At 39.8% G+C, this 22,536-nt stretch overlaps 2 protein-coding genes and 1 pseudogene across 3 annotated transcripts; all 3 read right to left on the bottom strand.

Moving 5' to 3' along the window:
• Positions 1-232: 232 nt before the first annotated feature.
• LOC145444175 (uncharacterized) lies at positions 233-13,293 on the bottom strand. The gene is made up of 17 exons (XM_080322097.1): positions 13,158-13,293; positions 12,646-12,792; positions 12,499-12,588; positions 11,787-11,914; positions 11,083-11,225; positions 10,791-11,013; positions 8,540-8,717; positions 7,176-7,323; positions 6,488-6,554; positions 6,149-6,281; positions 5,509-5,655; positions 5,362-5,454; positions 4,673-4,800; positions 4,473-4,615; positions 3,430-3,652; positions 1,047-1,218; positions 233-481 (listed from the first exon to the last, which is right to left on the bottom strand). Exons 1-17 carry the CDS (start codon positions 13,273-13,275, stop codon positions 330-332), a joined length of 2,433 nt encoding a protein of 810 aa, XP_080178223.1. The 5' UTR covers positions 13,276-13,293; the 3' UTR covers positions 233-329.
• Position 13,294: 1 nt separating this feature from the next.
• Positions 13,295-15,188, bottom strand: LOC145444031 (actin-related protein 2/3 complex subunit 5-C pseudogene; annotated as a pseudogene). The gene has a single exon (XR_013916592.1). The product of XR_013916592.1 is annotated as an actin-related protein 2/3 complex subunit 5-C pseudogene (transcript).
• Positions 15,189-16,307: 1,119 nt separating this feature from the next.
• Positions 16,308-17,501, bottom strand: LOC145444032 (actin-related protein 2/3 complex subunit 5-C-like). Its single transcript, XM_080321931.1, has one exon. The coding sequence runs from the start codon at positions 17,462-17,464 to the stop codon at positions 17,012-17,014; it is 453 nt and encodes a 150-aa protein (XP_080178057.1). The 5' UTR covers positions 17,465-17,501; the 3' UTR covers positions 16,308-17,011.
• Between the last annotated feature and the right edge of the window lie 5,035 nt (positions 17,502-22,536).

The raw sequence follows: 22,536 nt of genomic DNA, 5'->3' as shown, positions 1-22,536 counted from the left end.
AAGCGCAATTAGTCGCGTGAAATCTATACTGCAAAGAAAATTGTACGATGGCAACAAATATCTCTGAAATCATCATGGATTCAATTAGCCTATAATTATAAGGCTTAGAGTAGCTTATAGAAGTGTTTGAGGTAAATCATTTATAGTAATATGTACATGTACAAAGTACGTCAAAGTATGTAAAAATATACTACGATAGACTATACAAAATTTAACATGCAAAAATATACACTTCTTGCGTTCTAAAGATACCTGGGGTATCAAAAGGCAACCATATATTGCGAGCAATTCACATTATATGAAGTTCCAATGTGTTATAATTCTGTTCTCTATTTGTTGTAGGTAAAGGCAGACTGGTTCCAATCATAGTATGTATACTGAGGGGCGTACGTCGATTCCCCCATGGTATATTCGGTATCCTCTTCATCTTTAATATTGAACGCCTCTCCTACGGCTGCAGTATAGCTGGGAGGAGGCGGGCCTACAACAAAATAGTGTATAGTCATCTATACTGCCCAGTCCTGACATGATTTGGTCGACGCAATTTGAAGAGCTTCTTGGAGGCACAGAACTTCAATATACAATTGAATGCCGCATTCATATTGAAATAATCGTCAGCAACTAGTAGAGAATGGAAAAAACATTGGATATCAACAATCGTATCACAAAATATGACGTCGCCAGTACGATTTGTTAAGCAAGCCATCAATTGTAATTCATTGAACATAGATGTTTCATTCAGACGTGGTCAATAAAGACAGAGGCTACTTCACTAATTGTTTGTGGTTCCCAAGCAATTGCATCACCATACTTGATAAACAATGTTATTCCCAACTTTATTTTAATGACGATTACCCCTGACGAGTGCCAGTCGAAAATATTCGGGCTCATTTTAATATGAATGAATATACTTTTCAATTGTATATTGAAGTTCTATAACCCCAAGAGGCTCTTCAAATAAGCCACTTTGATTGCACAGCGACAACATTTCCTCGTAGCGTGGTTTGAAATAGAAAAACGCTTTAACGTCAATAAATAAATGCTACCGAATCCAGTTGGGGCTGGCATGCTGTCGACAAGAGGCGCAGACGGGGCAGGTGTCGCGTCAGGCTGCGGTTGTGGTTGGTACATCGGCAAATTTCGAAGCGGAATGGTACCGATCGTAATGCGTTCCACTTCTCTTAAATTCACCGCACACGTACGCAAGCAAGCCTCGAACTAAAACAAAATATGAACTGAACACCAAGTGTTAAGAGCTTTACTGGGCCTAGGGCCGGGCAAAATCGATGACCTGAGTGTTTCGGACCAAAGCCAAGCATTAGGCTTTGATTCAATATCTCACACATTATAACGACATAACAGTACGGATAATGTGCAAAGTTATATAATGTACCTTTTGCGCCGGTTATACACCACATTAAAGATTATTGGACTTGTTTACCATACCTGTTTGATTCCACTTTATGGCAATGGCAATGCTACGGGTTAATTACTATTACAAATAAATGCCATTGTACCGTTGACTAATATATTCATATAAAAATGAACCCGAATATTTTTGGCTGACACTCGTCAAGGGTAATCGTTAGCATGCAGTAGAGAATTGGAAAGAGCATTTTATATCAGCAACCGTATCACCAAATACGGATTTGAGCTGAGGAGGTCGGTAACGAACTACTTCTAATTGACAGATTTCAGTTTTTCAGGCAAAACTGAAATTCTACTTCCACTCGAGTAAAAATTTACAGTGGTACTTCAACTTCAGTACAGACATTGACTGTAATAATTTATAGATCGCCGAATATAGCAATATATCATCCCTACACTAGGCTGCTGTACATAAGGCTAATAAAATGAAGTAGGTATAAAGATATGCATAAAAAACGGAGTACGTAGTTATATAGAATGAATGAACACTTCTGCAGTTGGAATGCATGTGAAAATAAAACATCTTTGATTTCGCGAATCACTGTCTACAGCAGTGGTCGGGAACCTTTTTCGCCCGAAGAGCCATATTGACCCTATATTTCCCATTTCAACTTCCAAAAGAGTCATACATGTCAATCAAATCTTACGTCACAATTGAAAAATCGTGACGTCATGGTAGCGCAAATTCGAAATACCTACGTGGGATTCGTCATTTGGACCGTATTTTCTCTGTAAATACTCGTACTTATCATGCTAGTTGCCTTATATAAGTAATGAGTATACGAAACTTGATTTACAGGGATATTTTGCAAGTTATATATTTTAAATTATATTGCACTTAATGGGATATGATATTTTTCGAAGCTTAAGACAATTAACATTTAGATTTCCAACAGACGTAGACACCAGTAAAAGTATTATATGTACTTTTTACACGCTTTTTACAGGTAATGCGTCTTTTGGTGGTGCTACATGGTATTCCTGATGGCTTTGTAGTCTGCTTGTTGATAATTGTTGAGGTTAAGCTTCATACAAAATTTGAGACTTCCGTCAGTGATACGAGATCGTAGGTTCGTCTTGAACTTGATACTATTCGTAGATGCGAGGCCTCATGCTGACATACGCAGGTGGATCCAAACATGGCCACCATAACAGCAGTATACATACCCACTGTAATGCGTGATTTGTCCGTGAGGTGGGGTCAGGGGAGGCACGTAGGGCATGTGCGTCCCCCAGTCTACTAGATTTTGAACATTTTTACTGCCAAAATCACGCAACTGATGATGATGATGAACTTGCCAATTTATTGTTCAAAAATAAAACGTGAGAGGGGAGGTGAGGCACGGTCGGACCATACCTTACCTGTGATAGCGCAATTAATCGTAAATATCATAGAATTTATAATAACTGATAATAATCGAATGTAATTGTCACACTGATTCCGATTCGACTTTTCAATTCTCAAAATATTCTGCGCTAACATAACGTTGAGCCACACGCCTACATTTTAACAGCGACTATAAAGCTACGTTATCAATCAAAAACGTGGATTGTTATACCGTTGTTTGTAATATGAATTTGTAATTGTGAACTTCCACGGCAGTTCAATTTTCGCCGCAGATCATGAAGACAATATGTATTTGAAAGCTGCGTTGTGCAATCCAAGATTTCATGGCAGGTACATCGAATTCGGGAATGATATTGGTCGCCGGCGCGACATCAACTTGAATTTGAGAATCTTGAAAAGGGGATCTGTGCCCCTAACTCCGAGTACGCCACTGAATAAACCTCTCAAAGACATGTTTAAACTGTCACAAGAAAAATTATACAGGTCGTGATGATAACAAGTTGCTGCAATATTGATAAATTAGGCATAAAAATAAAAATTTCGCAAAGAGCCATATCTTATGCCCAAAAGAGCCATATATGGCTCGCAAGCCATAGGTTCCCGACCACTGGTCTACAGCTACACTGTACAATACAGCTGGAGTAGAAGCACACCTGAACATAGTACGCGATATCGATGATCCTGCAATGGTTTGACTCGGACGGTGGCACCGGCGGAATGCGCAGCTTTTCGTTGTTCCACGTCAGAGTGCCGTGCTTTGCGCACGACTGTCCTGCAATTGTCGCCAACGTTCGGCTTACGCTCTTGGTTTTACTGGTGGCGTGATAAGTGACAGTCTGGATGAGATGAGCGGCCGTCGTTCTTACTGAGCTGTTGCTAAAAACGGGCGAAAGAAATGTGATTTTGGTTACTGCGAGTTAACCTATTTATTGAGACAGATATGAACTGGGACAGCCAAGTCAATTCTTTCGATGGTTATGTGGACCCTTTAAACCTGAATTTGGGGAGCTGATGACTGAAAAAGGTCAACTCTTCCATCATGGCCTCATTTTACATTGCCATCTGGTTTAGTAGTTGCCTAAAAAGCTACCTGATGACTAAAAATAAGACATGATTAGGGATCAAGTCACTGCAAATTTTCGCTCAAGTCAAGTCGAGTCATGTTAAAATGTTTCAAGTGAAGTCATGAGTCAAGTCATGCAAGTTTTCAAACTTTTACGACTTCGACACAATTTCAAGTCATCCAATCTTTCAGCTAGTCTTGTTTGATTTTGTTACATATTCTCAATTGCATATGGGATAGACCACAACGAATAATAGTCAAATTTGATGCCATGCCACTTCTTAACTTTAGTTCTTGTACATCAAACTGAATATACCTACGCATGGCTATAATGATATTATATTGCCAGTAAACGTCATTATAACGACAGTTAACTGATGGAGCTAACCATATCGAAAACATAAATGGAATCCAGAAAACAACGGAACAGCATGCTTTGCGAAGTAGAATATTTGATGGCTTGAAAATTGACTCAAAACTTTGTGTCCGAGTCGGGTCATTCCGTATTTTCATACGTCGAGTCAGGTCAAGTTATTTAGGGCAGTGACTCGAGTAAGGTTTAGTCATTCAGAAAACGAAACACGATTCATCATAAGTTATTCTCAGTTCTAGATCTGTAAGTTATCCTCTTACCTTTGATTTCGGAGAGTGGCATTGATCAATATAAATTCTCCGGGAACATAGGCCGATCTGTCAGTCGAGAACTCCACAGAGATCGGGCCGCTCTTGCAGCAACAGCAGCATAACGTCTTGGTTTCTTGTCCGACTGAAGGCGCCTACAAAAAACGGCATTGTAAAACACGGGATGGCCGTAAATTGAGAATCGTATTCACCATGGCGTTGGGCACTGCGTTCAGATCGAGAGAATCCAAAACCGTGAATACGACCTTTGTGTCGTGATCGAATTTCCACGGTTTCACGATGCTCCCCTTCACGTGGTAACGGATATGTCCGATGTGATCTGTGGGTAGTGTGTCAATATCATATATCCATATATGTAAATAACCCGCACAAAATGATGTCATGGCATGGATCTATAGATCAGCTGCAATGGAGTGTATATAAAAGTGATCGGAGAAACTTATCATGTAACAGATGTGTTCAAATATTTCCAATTATATTATTTGACTTCCATTACGTTCCATGGCAAAATTAACCGATATTTTTGACAAGTATTACGTGTAACCGGTAAGAAAATTAATCATACATTGCATTCGCTGAGATTAGTATTTTCTTTGATACGGATCACGGGCCTCAACTGCCAGAACTGTTTTCCCCTGGCTGGTTTTCGTAGGCCATACCATTTCTTTAAATGCAAACATCAAGAACAGTGTATATGGAGTTTTGTGCTTGCCTATGAAATTAGGGAACACTAGTCTGCAGTTCATTCTATTGTTGACCAAGAATTGAAAAACCTTGGTTTGCTGTAAAAAACCGGAACTACAATGATAGTTAAATTCTTCCTTGATCAACGAACTTGTAAATACTGTGGCGATATCGACCAGTAGTCAAAAATGATTACCTTCATAAGAGGAAGGCAGTTGTGATGGCAGCTGGAAATTAAACGGAAACGAATGTTGACCTTGCGCTAATGAATTTCCTCCAACAGAAGAGCCTAAAGCACAACCGTAATGTAAATATCAAGAAAGAAACTTGGATCTTGTCGTACCTTCTCCAAACACGATTACTGCTTGCTCAAACAAATTTTCCGTAGCCGAATAATGGCGAGTTGTAGTTCTGCGGTTTTTTCCCGATCCAGTGGAGTGTGTCTCTGACCAGTGTACGTGCGCCCTGCCAACAAACTTGATTCGCACGGCTGTAAGAAAGCAATCATCAATATATTACTGACAACTAATATGCGATGTTCGGAGGAAAATCTTGAAGGATGGAAAATAGAAATTCCTTCATTTTGTAGTTGTAACAATGTGAAAATTATTGTAACCATGTCATTGAGTTTGGTTTCACAGGTCAATTCCACTGCAAATCCATGATTCAAGAAGTCAATACATTATACTATGTTTTATTTTTCATAGGAATCATGTTTAAGTCCAAAATCTGCAGTTGTTAGAGGATACGAACTTACAGCATAACCAGAAGCCTAAATGAAGTGCATTGACAGCAGAAATCTGCCAGTGTCTTCCCTTAATTAGGAATACCAGTATTTTTCTCCAAACATATTGCACCTAACATCTTTTCAATACCATTAGGAATTAATATGAATTGTGATCCCAATAGGCTACTCAAAAAAACAGAACCACTTTGTGATATTACAGGTTTACTATTTGCATTAGTTAGTGCATATGTCATACCTTTCAAGTTCATAGGCTCACTCAGCTGTATCAACAGGTCACCGGTGACAAAGTTGCCCGGGAAGAAGACGGTGTTTGGAGTGGAGAATCGGATTTGAAAAATTTGAAGCTTTCCCATATTGGTAGTATTATTCTACAATAGCATCAGCTTACTATAGGTAATCTACATACAACCTGAAATGAAATAGATTTATCTCAGCATATAATCACCATGTCCTTTCTAGATCAGTGAATAATTAACTGTTCTGACCTGCCTTTCCTCTCTAACTATAGCTCAAAATGCACATGCTTGAAATTCAGTAAGGTGTTTTGCTTCTAGATGCCACACCTGGTACGAACCATCATATAAAACTGTGGCAATTCTGAACACATGCATGCAAGCAGCCCTCCAAGTTCATCGCATGCCCTGTTATAGAGATTGAATCGTAAGTTTTACCTTGGACACCGATTGCTGCTAGCAATGAGGAAAAGAAATACCCATCACATACCTACCATTTACGAACTAAATTTTCAAGCAGTGATGTCGTAAGCATGCAGCTTTGGATTTATTCATGCAGGATGCTATTAAACAACAGATATTTGCTGTACAAAGTTTACAATATAATCTGGGATGGATCACTTTGGAATTTACTTTGACAGAGCATAGCAAACCGGTATTGTGAGGTAAATTGTTAGGATCTAAAACCATATAAAAAACTACAGTCAGCTAGCAAGCGTAAAAAATCATATTAGAAAAATCATGTGACGGAATTATATCAAATGGGTATTAGCAAAACTACAGAATACTTGAAGAATTTGATCGGACACAATATATCGTGGCATAGATATAACACATTGAAGAGAAACAGAAAAACGAGTATGATCAAAATGCATGCAGTGGAATAGAAAAATATAATCCAATACGCGATTCTGCTGACATTCCAACATAAAGAAGGCCAAATCAATGGCATCGGTGGCTTATAAGAGCAAAACAAACGATTGTGGAGTGCCTCTCGAAAAGCCGAACAATATGCGTTTGCTGTATCACTTATTGTAAGTGAATGCGGATTGATTCCAATCGTAGTAAGTATATTGTGGAATATACGTCGACTCGCCCATCGTGTGCTCGTTGTCCTGCTCATCCGTGATATCGAAAGCTTCATTTGTGGCAGCTGCGTACGACGGTGGAGGGGGTCCTGTGAAGGAAGTCACGATTGGGATGCGTCCCGTATCACAGTATACTATTCATAAATAGGGTTAGGGGCTGGATAAAACTATACGAGTACTCGAATCTGAATCAAGTATTAGCTATTGTGATTCAACTCGAGTAGAGTGAGTCAATTTTTTCGATACTTTGTTCCCAGACTTCATAAGCATGCAGCACAACGTTAAGCATGTTAGTTGACATGTCATTCTGTGAATTATCAACTCACAAAATTGTCCCAAGGGCTACATCATGGTTATATGTAGGGCGTTTATTTTTTCACATGTCGAAAATTTTGTCTGAATTGCAGCGTTAGGCAAAAAAAATGTCAAAATTGTTAACAAAGTCGAAAATTTTTTGAAACCTGCATGTCCTGCATTACGTTTTCATTGTAGATGTGTGCACTGTCGGTGAACTTATCATTCCTACAGTTGCAGACGGCCCATTCTCTGCTCATTGTGAATCAAACCAGGTAAAATGAAACAAATAGGCTGACATGGTGCTATGCTCAACGTACCACAATATCCTAATTGAAGAAAGACTTCTTGGGCATTGCATCATTCTTATATTAGTAAGCGCATGATGAAAAATTGTGATGTAGACAACATTGTCAGAATGAAGCAACAAAGTGTGTCACCAGCAGTGTACGCACAACTTCAGTGTTGCCAGCCAACAACTGCTGCTGTTGAACGTTCTTTCTCTATTCTTGGCAAGCTACTTAGTAAGGACAGACACTTTTTACCCGAGAATGTAGAAAAGTATCTTTCGTTGTACTACGACAAATTTTAATTATTTCTACCACAATGAGTGGAGTGATTTAACTACTGGAATTCTTTATAGGTCCAAATTTCATTAAAGTAAAGTCTTTTTCACGTAAGACTACTTCGTAAGGAGAGACAGTTCCAACCAGAAATGAAGATCAGTAGTACAATTCTTGCCTCAAAGTACATATATACGGTACTTTAAATTGTGGACCGATTTTCCTCAATGGGACCACACTTTTTCACCAGTTGTAATGATTTCACTCATAAAGATGGAAAATGGGGCCATAACTGCATGTTCTAAACAACCAGCATAGGTGAGTCAGTATTTTGGCTTCGAACGCTGCTGAGGTAGAAGCCTAACAAAGCTAGAGACAATCGACTGTGCAGTCTGTAGGCCGCCTCGGTGGTGGTATTTTGTCAACAATCAGTTTGAGAGTAACTCACCAGGACTCGCAGCAGGAGCCACACTCATTGGAGGCGCGGATGGCACTGTCGAATGTGAATTATCTAAATCTGATGACGTCTGCTTGTACACATCCATGCCACGGTGTGGAATTGTGCCAATGGTTATGGGGATTTCTTCCCTCAGATTGATGGCGAATGTCCTTAGATGTGCTTCATACTGTGAACCATGTATTACGAGTTGAAGGGAAATGAGAGATCAAGCATCTTCACGTAATGCCAGAATAGCCATGAACAGGTTTGGTAAGGTAAACAAGTGTCAACACACATTAACGCATTTCAATTAGAGGATAAAATCAATGGAAGCGATTGGAAAGCACCACAGACAAAGGACATCGCCGCAGTTTTAAATGTTACAGAACGTAGTCGGAAATCTAACGCCAGATGTGCTGGCAGCACAAAACCACGATCATTAACACAGCATAACATGTCTATAATTAATCCTAAAGTACACAATTAAAGGCATATGCGAGACGGATTGGGCTATGAAAACAAACAAGCAGGCAGAGGAACAAAACGTGTTGACATATTTGAAAGGAAGCTCATTCCCTCTCTGTATAATTCTAATGACAAATCGGATTTTACGACAGCCGCCAACAGCTCACACTGAATGTAAGTAACGGCCATTTCATCCAATTCCTTCGTAGTAGAATGTGATGTGATATCTAGCCTAGATAAAATCGATGTCATGTCTTGAAAATGCAGCTGAAGAGATGATGTAGCTACTTCCTAAAAACTATTCCAACCAATACAATATCTCTCGCATATTGCCACCCGAAAAAGCTGGAAGTAATTCCAATTGACGGATAGAGACTATACTGTCAACGTCAAGTAACGATAATAAGAACATCCTACGAGTAGCTAGAACAGGGGTGGGCATTTTATTGTGTATTGTTTTCGTGCTGCTTCTTTCATTATGGTTCACGCAAGACTTGTAAAATTATCCGGGAAGGTGGCACTACAGCCACAGGGTTAGAAATTTGCTATTGAACTCCCGAATCGAGTTCACTTACGTTTACAATGGATGCCTGGTCAATGGTCATCAATCAATGATAAATCCTTGTGTTCAACAACGAGCTTGATAATTAATTACGCCCAGCGCAGGTCACAATCATTTCCGGGCAAGCAATGGTGAACACGGCTCTTCCATTTGTATTGTGAAGGCTAGCAATAACTACAGAGTTTTGGCCACGAAAATGCCCTTGACATTACCGAGCTGGAATCTTCCTCAATTTTTCATCAGCACTTGCTGCTTAGAAGTCATATCAGCATGATTTCAAACACACTGCTGCCCATGTGGAGACGCATCGTATCACCACATAATAATAACCTTCATTCAACAGCCTCTATTTCATTGTGATGTCATAAATCCGTTTTCAATATATGTGTTGTGGCTCTTTTAAAGCTAAGATTTTTGATATGCGGCCCGCGCATGAAGCAGGTCTGCTCACCCCTGAGCTAGATGGATAGGAAGTTGTTGTTTTTGCGGCACACACACCGACTCATGATATACATACAAACAATCTGTGCGTACCGGTATGCATACTATAAGTGCATGATGTGCATATGCTGCTGGACAAGGAAGTTGCAGATATAGCCTTTTACCACCCAACCATGCTATCCCGGTAATGCTGAATCCACGGCCTATTGATCAAGAAGCCAGACGTTCCACCATTAGTCTAGTAAAGATTCTAAATCACCCTAAGTAACTTATGACAGGTTTTTCATGATTATCAATTGATTGCTAACATTTATATTTTACTAGACTTTCCTCTGTGGAAAAATATAAATATAGGCTATATTAAACTAATAATAATAGTCTAGCACAGTGGTTCTTAAACTAGGGGGCCGCGGAAGCGTCTCACATGGTCAACTGTAAATTTCGCGCTCTGCGCGATTTACCTCCAATTCCGGCTTATGGCTCTGCCCATATTCCGAATTCCATATATGAGAAGTGTCTCATCAACAGTCATAACCTTCCATGCCATCAAACTATTCGTTAAGATTGCAAGAATTCTGGTTGCATTTTGTGATATGACAATAAAGAGGACGCGAAATTTTTCACTATCATAAGGGGGGCGTGTTTAAAAAAGTTTGAGAACCACTGGTCTAACAAGATGGATGATCACCTCAATTTCGCCCTAAGTAAACGGTAGCTTAAAATCTTTGCTCCCGGCTATCGCAATAGTACCACACGTCAACAAATCGATGGAAAAGTAAGAAAAAAACGTACCTGTACAAAATACTGTATGTCGATAATGGAGCAATGCTTGCCCTCGGAAGGTGGCACCGGCGGAATTTGTAATTTTACATTTTTCATTGACACACTGCTACGGCGTCCACAGCCTTCGCGCATAACGGTGGCGAGTTTGTTCGTCACCGATTTGGTTTTTGTAGTCGCGTGGTACGTGACTTTTTGGATGATATGCGCCGACGTCTCTTTAATGGTACTGTTGCTGTTAAAAACACAATTTGACTAGGTCAATATTTCAACTTTAAAAAGCACACAAGCAAGCAGACGGTACCTCGAATTTCTCAGTTCGCCATTGACCGTCACCCATTCGCCAGGAACGAAGCCTACTCTGTCAGTCCTGAAATTGACGGTGATAGGTCTGCTCTTACAGCAGCCGCAGCACAATGTTTTCGTTTCTGAGCCACTGCCCGGCATCTGAATAGGGACTGCATTAGAAATCCCTAAATGTCTATTGGAAAAATGGCGCTTACCCTGAAAGAGGTCGGGTAGTATATTTTGAGTAATATTTTCACAGTCACCACAATGCATGACCACAGCATATGACATTGAGTGTCGTGCAGTTAACTTGGCAGCGATCTCAAATAGTTGAAGCCTGATTATTTTATATATTAATCTATATCCAGTCCAGTATGGTGCATATTTTTAGTGTTTGGGATAGTGCATATTTTGTCTGTGCACTATAATTAAGCAGCATTATTTGAAGGTTGCATGACAATTTTCGATATATCTATATTGCATGGATTGCCAGTAGCTACTACTGGTCTATTTCAACTCAGCTAACAGAGCCTTGACATAAATTTGACAAGTAACAGTGAGCCTAGATGTCTGTTTCAAGCTGCAGGTTTGAGAGCTTTGACATAAATTCGACAAATGACACTGAGATGCTATACATAGCCTACTCCAACCTAAAAATATGCCCAATTGCAAAAGAAAAACAAGATGGCACAAGCACCACCAAAACTGCATTATCCATACCAAAGCATTTGGAACTGTATTCAAATCCAGGGAATCCAACACTGTGAATACTCGCTTGGTAGTGTGATCAAACTTCCATGGCTTTACAATAGTCCCTTTTACTTGATATCGTATGTGGCCAGTGCGATCTGAATATAGACAACCATAAAGACGCATGGCTCAAACTAACATGAGATAAAAGGAAATCATACACATGTTGGATATTCACTATATTCGTAAAAAGTAAAAACTTTTACAGCTTCAACTGGTACCAAAGTCTACTCTAATCCGGGATCTCCAATGTAGGCCTAATATTAGTTGCTGGAATTCATTACCACAAGCAAAGCCAGGTTCTAGATATTCTTATGCACACATCAGCAACACCGGTACTTGAAGGAATCAGAATCAGATTTAAATATTGAATCGTGTTAATCAGCGTCGTGAATTTGTGACAATACTGATTTGAAAGTAGCATTGGGTGGAAGAATTTTGAAATACACTAAGTACTAACAAGTCTAGTCCTTCAATCTAATAGCAGTGGATATTTTTGGTATGCTCAGGTTAGTCACTTAGTCAGGTACGAAAAGCAAGACCCCACCACACAAAAATTATTTAGGCACTTCATTGTTATGGTTGAGCCTTGAGCATAGAGAGCTTCATCAAAATCAAGTATATTACAATTAATTATATTGGTATCCTCGCACTGGGGTTGAAATATGCGATATCGACTTACCTTCATAGGAAGAAGGGAGTTGTGTTGGTAATTGAAAATTGAAAGGAAATGAATGTGATCCCTGTGATAAAGAGTTTCCACCATCTACACCTTCAGAAAAAAGCAATATTTTGAAGGCGTCAATGAGTTTGTTACCAATTAGCCTACCTTCTCCATGCACTGGAATTGTTTGATCAAAATACTTTTCGTTGGCCGAGTATACTCTAGTGGTGGTAGTGGTTGTTTTCCCGGTCGAAATGGTGTGAGTTTCAGTCCAGCGCACATTCGCCTTTCCCAAAAACTGGATGGTTATCGCTAAAAGATTGAGAGTAACATGAATGAAAGCACCATCCAGCAAGAAACTGCCTTCCTATCGTTCACCTGATAGCCCAGCATTTGACCGTACTAACCCATGCTCAGGTGTTGCACGCTCATATGCCGCCGGACCAATACACATAGTATCAAATTATTACACAATTTATTAAACTTACAAGGCTCATTTACTACTGCTACGTTGAAATTAGATTTTAACCACAAGAAATATGATAGCCTACTCTACTACACAATCACAGAATAGGCCTATGTTGATACCCACATTCTTTGCGTACTAGATGCCTATGTTGAAACAATGGTGACCCGGTGGTATGGTATGGTTAACACAATAATAAAAACACACTCACCTTTCATTTCCATCGGCTCATTCAGTTGCACAAATAACTCTCCACTGACCATATCCCCAGGCGAGAACACAGTTTTCTCAGAAGGAAATTTAACAGCGAAAACGGCAAGTTTACCCATGATGTACTTAGTGTTAGACCTACAATCCAAATATACCAAATTGATTCAATTGAGCGGCGACCATGTCACGGCTACAATATGGAAGTCAAATATTGATCTTAAGTGTGTGTCAACACCAAGGCAGTTCTTGAATAGCCGACATATAGATTGATATGATGGGTGATAACGAATTTTCATCGAGATTCTAAACCCGAGACAAAGATATAGAGAACACAAAATACGATCAAACACATATTCATCACAAAAATTCACAATTAAAATCATATTATCGACTCCACACAACTCAAACTACCAAGTGTCAACTGCAAAATCGGCTTAATTTTACATTTTTAGGAGTAGGTCTACATTTCAATTGCAAATATCTAATCAATCATTACGGTCACACTCACACATGCAGTTAACACTTCAATCTCAACAGTTAAAATGAGACATACTTGTCACAGATAAGGTACCAACTCGAGTTTGTCGCAAATATTTCACGGTTTGCGGACAAATGCGTTTGCACAATTCAGGTCAACGGACGCCCAATACAAGGTAAGTCACATGATCAACTTGACATATAAAAGGGGCGCCTAGTATCGAGAGAGTTGCTAGATTTATATGAAAAAAGATGCACGGAGATGACTAAATTTGGTAGTGTAGCCTAGTTCAATTTTCCGAAATTTTACAGTTAATTTCCAGTCCATCATTCATTTACTCTAATATTATTAATCTAATTCACTGGCAAACAATATTTTGACATCAAGCGATCGTTATTCTGAGTTAGACTTAATCTGATAACCAATGAGGGCTGATGAGAAATTATGCTTTACCGTGAATTGGACAAAAATATATGCGATCATTTATGATTTCGATCCTGCGTTTGCCCTTGTTGGGCTGGTCAGTAGGCTACTTTAAAAGACCTGTAGTATTTCATGCAGTCAATATCATCAATTGCTAACAAAAATGTACCAGAAAACAATGCAATGACTCTGCATCACATCTAAAAACAAAGCCTTTGGCACTTGAATTGAATTATGGTCCAAAAGTCGGAATAGGAAAAGGGTTTGTGTGGAAATCGACACTTTACGGAGAGAGACCACAGAAAAATTGTTTCTATTGACGAATCAAAGCCTTGCAACAAATGAGGGAAATTCCATTGATGGACTTGAGTCACACCAAACAGCGTACAAAGTAAATCATGAAAACAGTTTGCCATATAATGCTTACAATAGCGGTTAGCAACTGTGAAAAGGATTCTGTATCCTAAATTTATTGCATCATATATATGTGGAGGGGCGTTTGTCCAGTATATCAATACATCATAGCATTCAGCTATCATAAATGTGATCTTGAATGTAGGCCTATTACGAATCCGTCAGGGTACAATCCAAAATGCTTTATAGACGTTTCCTATCAGTCAGCACTCTCACAATGCATCCAACTCCTGCTTTGGCCACAACTTTCTCATGCCAGGTAAGTAGACTAGCACAGTTCTGCCCATCCAATCCGAGCGCAAAGCATTTGTAAATGTACTTCATCAGGACATCTAAGGCCTCAGTATCACACGAATCGATGGCAGATTGCATCTCGGAAGATTTCATGGAACATAGAACTCGCAGCACCAACTGTGCGGCGGCATCTTTGGCAGCTGAATTCTTCGTGTGCACAGGTGGATTCAGCAGCACAGCCTTGAACGCTTGTGAGGCATTCCCTTGCATAAGATATCCTGATACTTCCTGTTCATCCGGGCCAAACTCTTGAATTTCAGAAACTTCATCATTGAATTTGTCTTCATCGTACAGATCAACATCCACTTTACGGAAGCCACGACTTGTGGAACTCTTGGCCATTATGTTCTAATATATAGCTTCTGTTAATTGATAGTAACCTGTGCCTGGAAGATCAAATCATAGTGTTGAGGGTGTCTGAAGTATAAAAGATATCAGCCTAAATAATATTATTTCGAATGGTTTGCAGTTCATAACGCTTTATCAAACTAACAATTCCTAGATAACAATTTCCTGTTCCTCTGCGTAGGTGCTACCAACATGCAAGAGAATGTTTACTCAGTTGCAAGTCTGAAACTAGGCGGGGAAATACGTCACTAGTTGCATTCACTCCGAAACCTTATTCACCAACCACCATAGCTCTATATCATTCCGAGTCTTGCATGACTCAACTAACGTTTTGGTTGAACAGGTCTACTTTATTACTAGGTTTGAAGCTTAACTGACTTGATCATAAGGCTGCTTAGTGTAGCAATATTCTACAAAATGAATACACTAGTTTGCAGCAACCGAATAGAGATATTTAAACACTCATTGAGCAGCACAAATGGGTGCCCATTACTTTTCATTGCAACTGCAAGGAGTAATTCTGTGGTCTGCGTAGATGATCTGTATTTCTCTCATTCAAAAATAAGAGATGTGTGCTCACTGCTCAAAGATCTATTCAAGGACCTCACGCTTTGCACGTTCAGGACTGCAACTGTATTCTGGCCGTAATCACTTTGGGTCTTCAGCTGAAAGTGGGTAAGCTTGTGAAGAAGGCTACATTGCGAAACATTTGCAGTGCAGTCCTACATTAGAGCATATATACGGGAAACTTCCTTTGAGTTACAAACGAGCGAACTAGTTTACAAGCACTTAAGAATGTTGAATCTTATTTCATGAAGAGAACTTTTCAGAAAAATAACCTGAAGAAAAAAAGTTAGCATTAACACACTGAACTTGAAAGCAATTGGCAGAATGCAACCTCCGCTAAGTGAGAACAATTCTTAAGCCCCTGAAAACATGATTACCAGGTTTCCTCCAGTTTCCTTACTGAAAATTCAATATTGTAGATTTTTCGTACTCACCTGATATATTGATCGATTGACATAAACTTTACATCCAAATTTTTGGCTAGCCCAAATTTACAAGAAAAATGAGCTCGATAATCAACAATCCAGAAATATTTTCAGTCTGAGGAATTATAGATCTAGGAAAGTACTGTTGACTGATGTGAAGAATTAAATATTCTACAACAGATTTTCCAAGAACAGAACAACATTTAATGCAAATATCATAGATTTATTGCCCAATTAAAATTGATATAGTTCCAGTGATAATTGCATATCAAGTATATACTGTCATCTTCCATTTAAACTCGTAACAAAAAGGAGCATATTGCCGAGACTTGGTAATTTGTGCAACGATAGAATGTTTTTCCACTCAAAAGTGATAGTAGTGTGGCTAACTCTTTAACCTGTCCTTTAATCTTGAATAAGAGAGTCTTATAGTAAAGAACAGACATATATTCTTGTCACTTCACTATGTTGGTTTACTTGATTCCTTACAAAACCAACTTGAACCACTATCACCCAGGCCTTCACAAAAGTCTGTGTAATATCTAAGTTACAAAAATACTCAATGAGCATTCATTTTCATCAATTCAAGTAAACTGAAAATATTGTGGTCATCAACAAAAGTTCAACAAATCATCGGCAATCTGAAAGCATGAAGACGGTGTATGATTAACCAAATACTGATTATACTCAATCGCAAGGTATACTTGGCCAAATGGTCACCTCGATTCTGCTTTCTGAATAAATCAAGATGAAATTTCATAAAATATCTTGAAAAACCACCGATTAATCCACGATTTCATCATAATATAAACAGAAGCGTACAGCATTCCGAGATATATGCAGCATTCAGCAATTGAAATAGCAACACAAATGGATTGCATTGAATCTTGTTCTAGTTAGACAAGATCAAAGTCGCTTCCTATCTGTTAAAACTCTGACAATGGATCCAACACCGGCTTTAGCCAAAACCTTTTCATGCCAAGCAAGCAGGCTCGCGCAGCATTGTCCGTCTGATCCAAGATCGAAACATCTGTAAATATATTTCATTAGGACGTCCAAAGTGTCGGTATCGCACGAGTCGATGGCCGATTGAATCTCCGATGTTTTCATAGAGTTTAAAACTCTCAAGACTAACTGTGAAGCAGCTTCTTTGGCGGCAGCACTTTTTGTGTGGATTGGCGGGTTCAGTAATACAGATTGAAAAGCCTGTTTGTTGTTTCCTTGCATCAGGTATCCGGAGACTTCTTGTTCGTCTGGGCCAGATTCTTGGGATTCGTCCACTTCATCTTCGAAATTGTCCTCGTCGTACTGATCGACATCAACTTTACGGAAACCGCGACTGGTGGAGCTTTTAGACATTATGCTAAATTACTTGTGGATAGGCACACCTTTCTATGTCTGTTGAAGGGAAATACATACCGTATGAACAAAGCGTAAGAGATGAAATCATCTCCGTGCAATGCCAGTATTGCTCGCCCTTGAGATTGGAGTTAAAGAGTTTACGGTCAATCCTCTGAGCCCGGAGTCTACAATGGTCTCTCATTAGTCAAATCATGCATGTAACGACATATCGCCAAAAGCCAAAACTGAACGCCAAGCAGAACAAAAGAATGAGTGACATGCGTTCGTCGTGATCGTGCATTGAGCTGAGGCTGAGCAGGAGCATTGACTGCGAAAAATTACAGAATAAGAATGTTAACCTCCTCAGAAAGGAGTCAAAGGACGAATGCTGCATGATTTCATACAATTTTATATACTATGCATCTAATTTAAGAAAGACAGTTGCATTACATACCATACAAAAGTATATGTGTTCACAGCCTCACCGGTATGGTATCGTATGGGTACAGTTTGGTTGGTCAAATGGTCAGTGATTATAATGATAGCATGCAACCGCAACCCAACAAGGTATGGAGTGGCATATAGGCAGAGTCACCTTTTCTTGACTATACTCACAGCCTCACCGGTATGGTATGGGTACAGTTTGGTTGGTTAGCGATTATAATGATAGCATGCAACGCAACCCAACAAGGTATGAGTGGCATATAGCATAGGCAGAGTCATCTTTTCTTGACTATACTCACTGCCCCTACTGGAATCTCGGTACGTTTTGCCTGATATAACAGGTGAGCAGCGATGATTCTCCACGTTCAAGTAATTCAATAAAAAAATAATAAAACGTATGTGTGAGCAGTGAGCACATGACACCGATTCCATACAGGCTCACTGGTCACTGCTGATTACTCAACAACTGTGAAATGGCTGCAATTAATGCTCTGAATAGCGTCGGTTGGCAATGGAAAAAACGCCATCCTCTACAACTCCTCGCTTATAGAAAACTCTTTTCATTTCACGCCGAGAATTACCGTATCATCATAAACTTTCCAATACTGGAGGAATCTATAGATTACTAACCTACGGAAACGGAGACCCCACCTCTTTGCCCACAGTGTTTATTTTCATTCTTGTTGAGCCATACAAATAACCCCATCCAGTGTTCACTGTTCACTGTTCAGTGTTCACTGTTCAGTGTTCACTGTTCCTTGTTAGGTTGCCACTTGCCAGCTGATGAGCTGAGTCGGGTTCGGGACTCGGGAGGAATGTTGAAAACAGCTGAAAGATTGGGGTTCGTGCAAACACGAACTTTTATGAATTTTTTTTACACATATGACAGTGAACACGAACACATATGCCACATGGTGTCATGGTGCATGCTACGGTCCTACCATACCTAGCTACGTTGTAAATTGCTATGGTCCTACAATGTTGGACATTGCACATTGTACATTGCATGCACATTGCACATTGGTTTATATAGCTCAGTGATTGGACATAGCAAATCTTACGGCTCACTGCGATTGGTTTACCTCACACTTTCCATGTGGCTAAAGTAGGGTTACCATACGTCGCCCTTTCCTCCCTTTTCAGGTTTTTGAAAATATCCTCCGAGGACGCCTAAATGTCCTTCATTTTGAGATTTTGTCCTCTTTTTGAGGAATTTTGGTCAAATTTAATGCAAAATTCGACTGAGATGCCGTAAATCAGCACCGAAGTGACGCTCCGTCGGGTATTTCGGGAGCTGAGTGAAAATTTGACCTTTTTTTAGTAACCGACTACGGTATTCTAAGTTTAAAAAATTTGAAAAATTTGAAAAAAGTGTCCTCCTTGCCTGTTTCCAAAATATGGTATCCCTAGGGTAAAGTCGGTCATTTTTGACCAGCTTGCCGAGCGCAAAATTTGATAAAATTATTGGTATTATCAACCGAAATCTACCGGGGTACTGATTACGATGATATTAATTTCATTGTGCTGGCGGATCACAGTCCGAATCTATACCAGATATAATAATATCCGAGTGGCAAAACAATCCGAACATCCCCCAGACATAGTTGCTAAGCAACCACTTCGCGGTTGTGGCTCAGAGGCTGCAAGGGGGCGGCAACATGTGAGGTGATGACCTTTTTTTTAGTCATTACAACAAGATTTAATCCAGTAAATATGATTGAAAAGATATTGAAACTATTTCAAAATTTGGGCAGCATTTTCAACGAAAGCCAGGGATGGCAGCAAATGCTCCTACGCACAAGTGGTCGATGTATTCAAGAAAGCTACTCAATAGAAGTAGAAGTAGCGACACAAAAATCTACTCATGTGCGTGTAGAAGTAGCAATTTTAAAAGATACCTTAAACTACTTCAAGTAGAAGTAGAATTTGCTGACTTTAAATCTACTCTAGTGAGTAAGTAGATTTAAAAACGGTGTTAATTCGTTCGCATGACCTGTCAAAAGCTGCAAATTGAAATATGCATGAGGTGCAGAGTGCTTGATTGGTATTAGAGGTGGTCAAAGTAGTCAAGAAAACTACTCAAGTAGAAGTAGAAGTAGCGACGGAAAAATCTACTCAAGTACGAGTAGAAGTACTTCTCACATAACGTAAAACTACTTGAAGTAGAAGTAGACTTGACTGACTTTAAATATACCCAAGTATGTAAGTAGTTGTGAATACGATCGTAATTCGTTCGCATTGATTGCCAAAAGCTGTAAATTGAGCTATATGCGAAAGGTGTAGACTGTAGAGCTTGATTCATATTGATGCATACTAGGAGGCATAGGTGCCGACTTTTATTTTTGCATGGGGTGGCGGCAGGCGCTTAGTCAAGGGGGTGTCGAAACCCCTCCTTTTGAAAAGCGAGACCCCCTCCTTTGAAATGACCATTCTGAGGCTAACATTCAGTTGCAATTCAACAAGTCGTATTATCAGTGTTACGCGGGTTTGCGACCAATTAGCGAGATTCGTCTGTGCAGGCATATCGCATCGAACAATGCAACTCGACGCGATCTCCCATCGAGTTGATTGCGAAATTAGGTCATTGATTGGCGCGCGCTCGGCATTCGTTGCTGGACTGAGCAGTAACACGGCGCGAAAATTCTGGAACACGAAAGACAAACAAGAATTATGTTTACAAACACGCGCGGCCAGTCAGTAATTATCCCTTGCCGCCAACACAATCGGTTTTTACTTAGTATTGGGTTGCTCGCATCGCAACAATTGATCGCTGATTAAAACATCGATTTTGACTGCATTGCTGCATTTCCCGATTTACGTTCGCAAAGTATAATTGGATTAATACTATGGGCACTGGAATATATTCCAACTAGCAGACACAGACAATAAACAGTGTTCAACTTTGCGCTCCGAGAATATTTATCACAAAAATGGTTCACAACATATTTTGAACGCGGCTTGCGGCCCCCAACGATGCAAATAATGCACTTTAATTTGTAGGAAGTGGACGTATATTTGGTCGTCAAATCGCGACCGGAGATGGTGTTTCTCAGAGCTCGTGATGAAATCTACGTTTCTAACGATGAGGTCGAATTTGTACATTGAGGATGTTCAAAAAAAACTTTGTTTGCAACAAGAGCAAGATGGGCGCATGCCGAGACCTTATCAATAGAAATAGGCTACATATCCCAAAGATTTGAAATTCGATCCGCCATATGGTTAATGGTTGCGCTCGATAGAGTCCGTCCAGCAATGAAGTTGGAACATATTTATTGGAACATAGAAGGTTCCCGTTCAAACTAATCGATTAAATTCAGAATTTGCGCCACCGAGAATCTCGTGTTGCATCAATTTTGAGAATGTAATTCAACGCCGTGCACTGCACAATGCACAGTATTAATAGCAAATCAAACACTGACTAGTGACACCGAAGGAATACGAATGTCTAAAGCAGACAAGAATTAGTTGCCTACAGATGGTAGTAAACGAGAAAGCGCGCATCTAATCAGTAATTCCTCAACTTGCGTACAGCACAATGGGGTTCCGAGTCTGACATCGCGACAATTGTTCGCACATTATAACGACGTTTGAGCTGCATTGTAGCATTTCCCGATAAAAGTTGGCAAAGCCTTGTTAGAGTAATGAATATGCGCAGTGCGCACTTTTGCGCAGGAATGACTTCCAATCCGCAGGCATACACAAACACACTCCCCTATTTCGCGCTCCAAGCCTCCAATTAAAGATACTATCACGGAACTGACTCAATAATTATTTTATAAACGAATATGGGCGAAAATACAATTTAATTCAGAGAAGGAGAACGTGAATTCGCTCGTCTGGTCGAGAGAGGAGATGATGTTTATCAGCACAAGCGTGTCGAAATCGACGTCGTAAACGAGGTTGCTTCGGTTGTCTGTTATTACTAATCACAGATTACAATTTATTGGGGCGTTTTAAGCACTAGTTCGTCGTCGCCAACGAAGCTGCGTATTCAATTATTCGCGCGCGCATCGGTTATTGGTAAATAGTTGGCATTGGCATTACGCGGTATTACGGACTCGCTAATTGACAGCGCAGATGATTTTAAATCGCAGACGTCGGGCGCTTGATCATATTGTATGGGGTTGCCGCCACCCCATAAATGTGTCATGGGGTGGCTGCGCAACCCTGCCACCCCGTAACTCGGTGCCTATGCTAGGAGGTATCCAATTTTTAGCAGCATAATCATTCGTCCGCATCACGGGATGAAAATTATAATATTGTATTGTATAATAGTATTGATATGGAGATGCGATATTAATCCTCTGTTTACTCGAACAGCACGTTTTAGAAAATGTCATGGTACGGCGCCCTCCCCCATATTATAAGGCCTGTAGTTTAGTCGAAGAGCTATAAGAAGAAGTTGTATCGGATATGGTTTAAATACTTTGCGCGATTAGTAAACGGTAATGTAAAATATGGCGGATCGTAAAAATGCCATAGGCCTTGTGAAGCTTATTTCGGGAAATTGAAGGCTGCACTAGCTCTTTTACTCAAACATGTAGGCTATATGTTCTCCCGACAAAAGAACTGATAGTAATTAGAACTCAAAGTATGATACTCGGAATTGAAAGAGAAATACAATAACCACTTCTAGAAAGCGAAAA

The sequence above is a fragment of the Botryllus schlosseri genome, chromosome 8 (assembly GCF_051294905.1).
Source record: "Botryllus schlosseri isolate E-star chromosome 8, Bs_hap1, whole genome shotgun sequence".
In the NCBI taxonomy this organism is placed as follows: Eukaryota; Metazoa; Chordata; class Ascidiacea; order Stolidobranchia; family Styelidae; genus Botryllus; species Botryllus schlosseri.
Note: the sequence above shows the minus strand (reverse complement) of the source record. Positions and strands in the feature narration are given on the sequence as shown.

Bases quoted from the DNA above. Each gene is read 5' to 3' on its own strand.
- LOC145444175 (XM_080322097.1), bottom strand. From the start codon at position 13,275: ATGGGTAAACTTGCCGTTTTCGCTGTTAAATTTCCTTCTGAGAAAACT. The intron at 11,014-11,082 runs GTACCGTCTGCT...TGTTTTTAACAG, and splicing joins GGCGAACTGAGAAATTCGAG to CAACAGTACCATTAAAGAGA. The intron at 1,219-3,429 runs GTGTGCTTCTAC...ATTTTGTTTTAG, and splicing joins ATATCGCGTACTATGTTCAG to TTCGAGGCTTGCTTGCGTAC.
- LOC145444032 (XM_080321931.1), bottom strand. From the start codon at position 17,464: ATGTCTAAAAGCTCCACCAGTCGCGGTTTCCGTAAAGTTGATGTCGAT.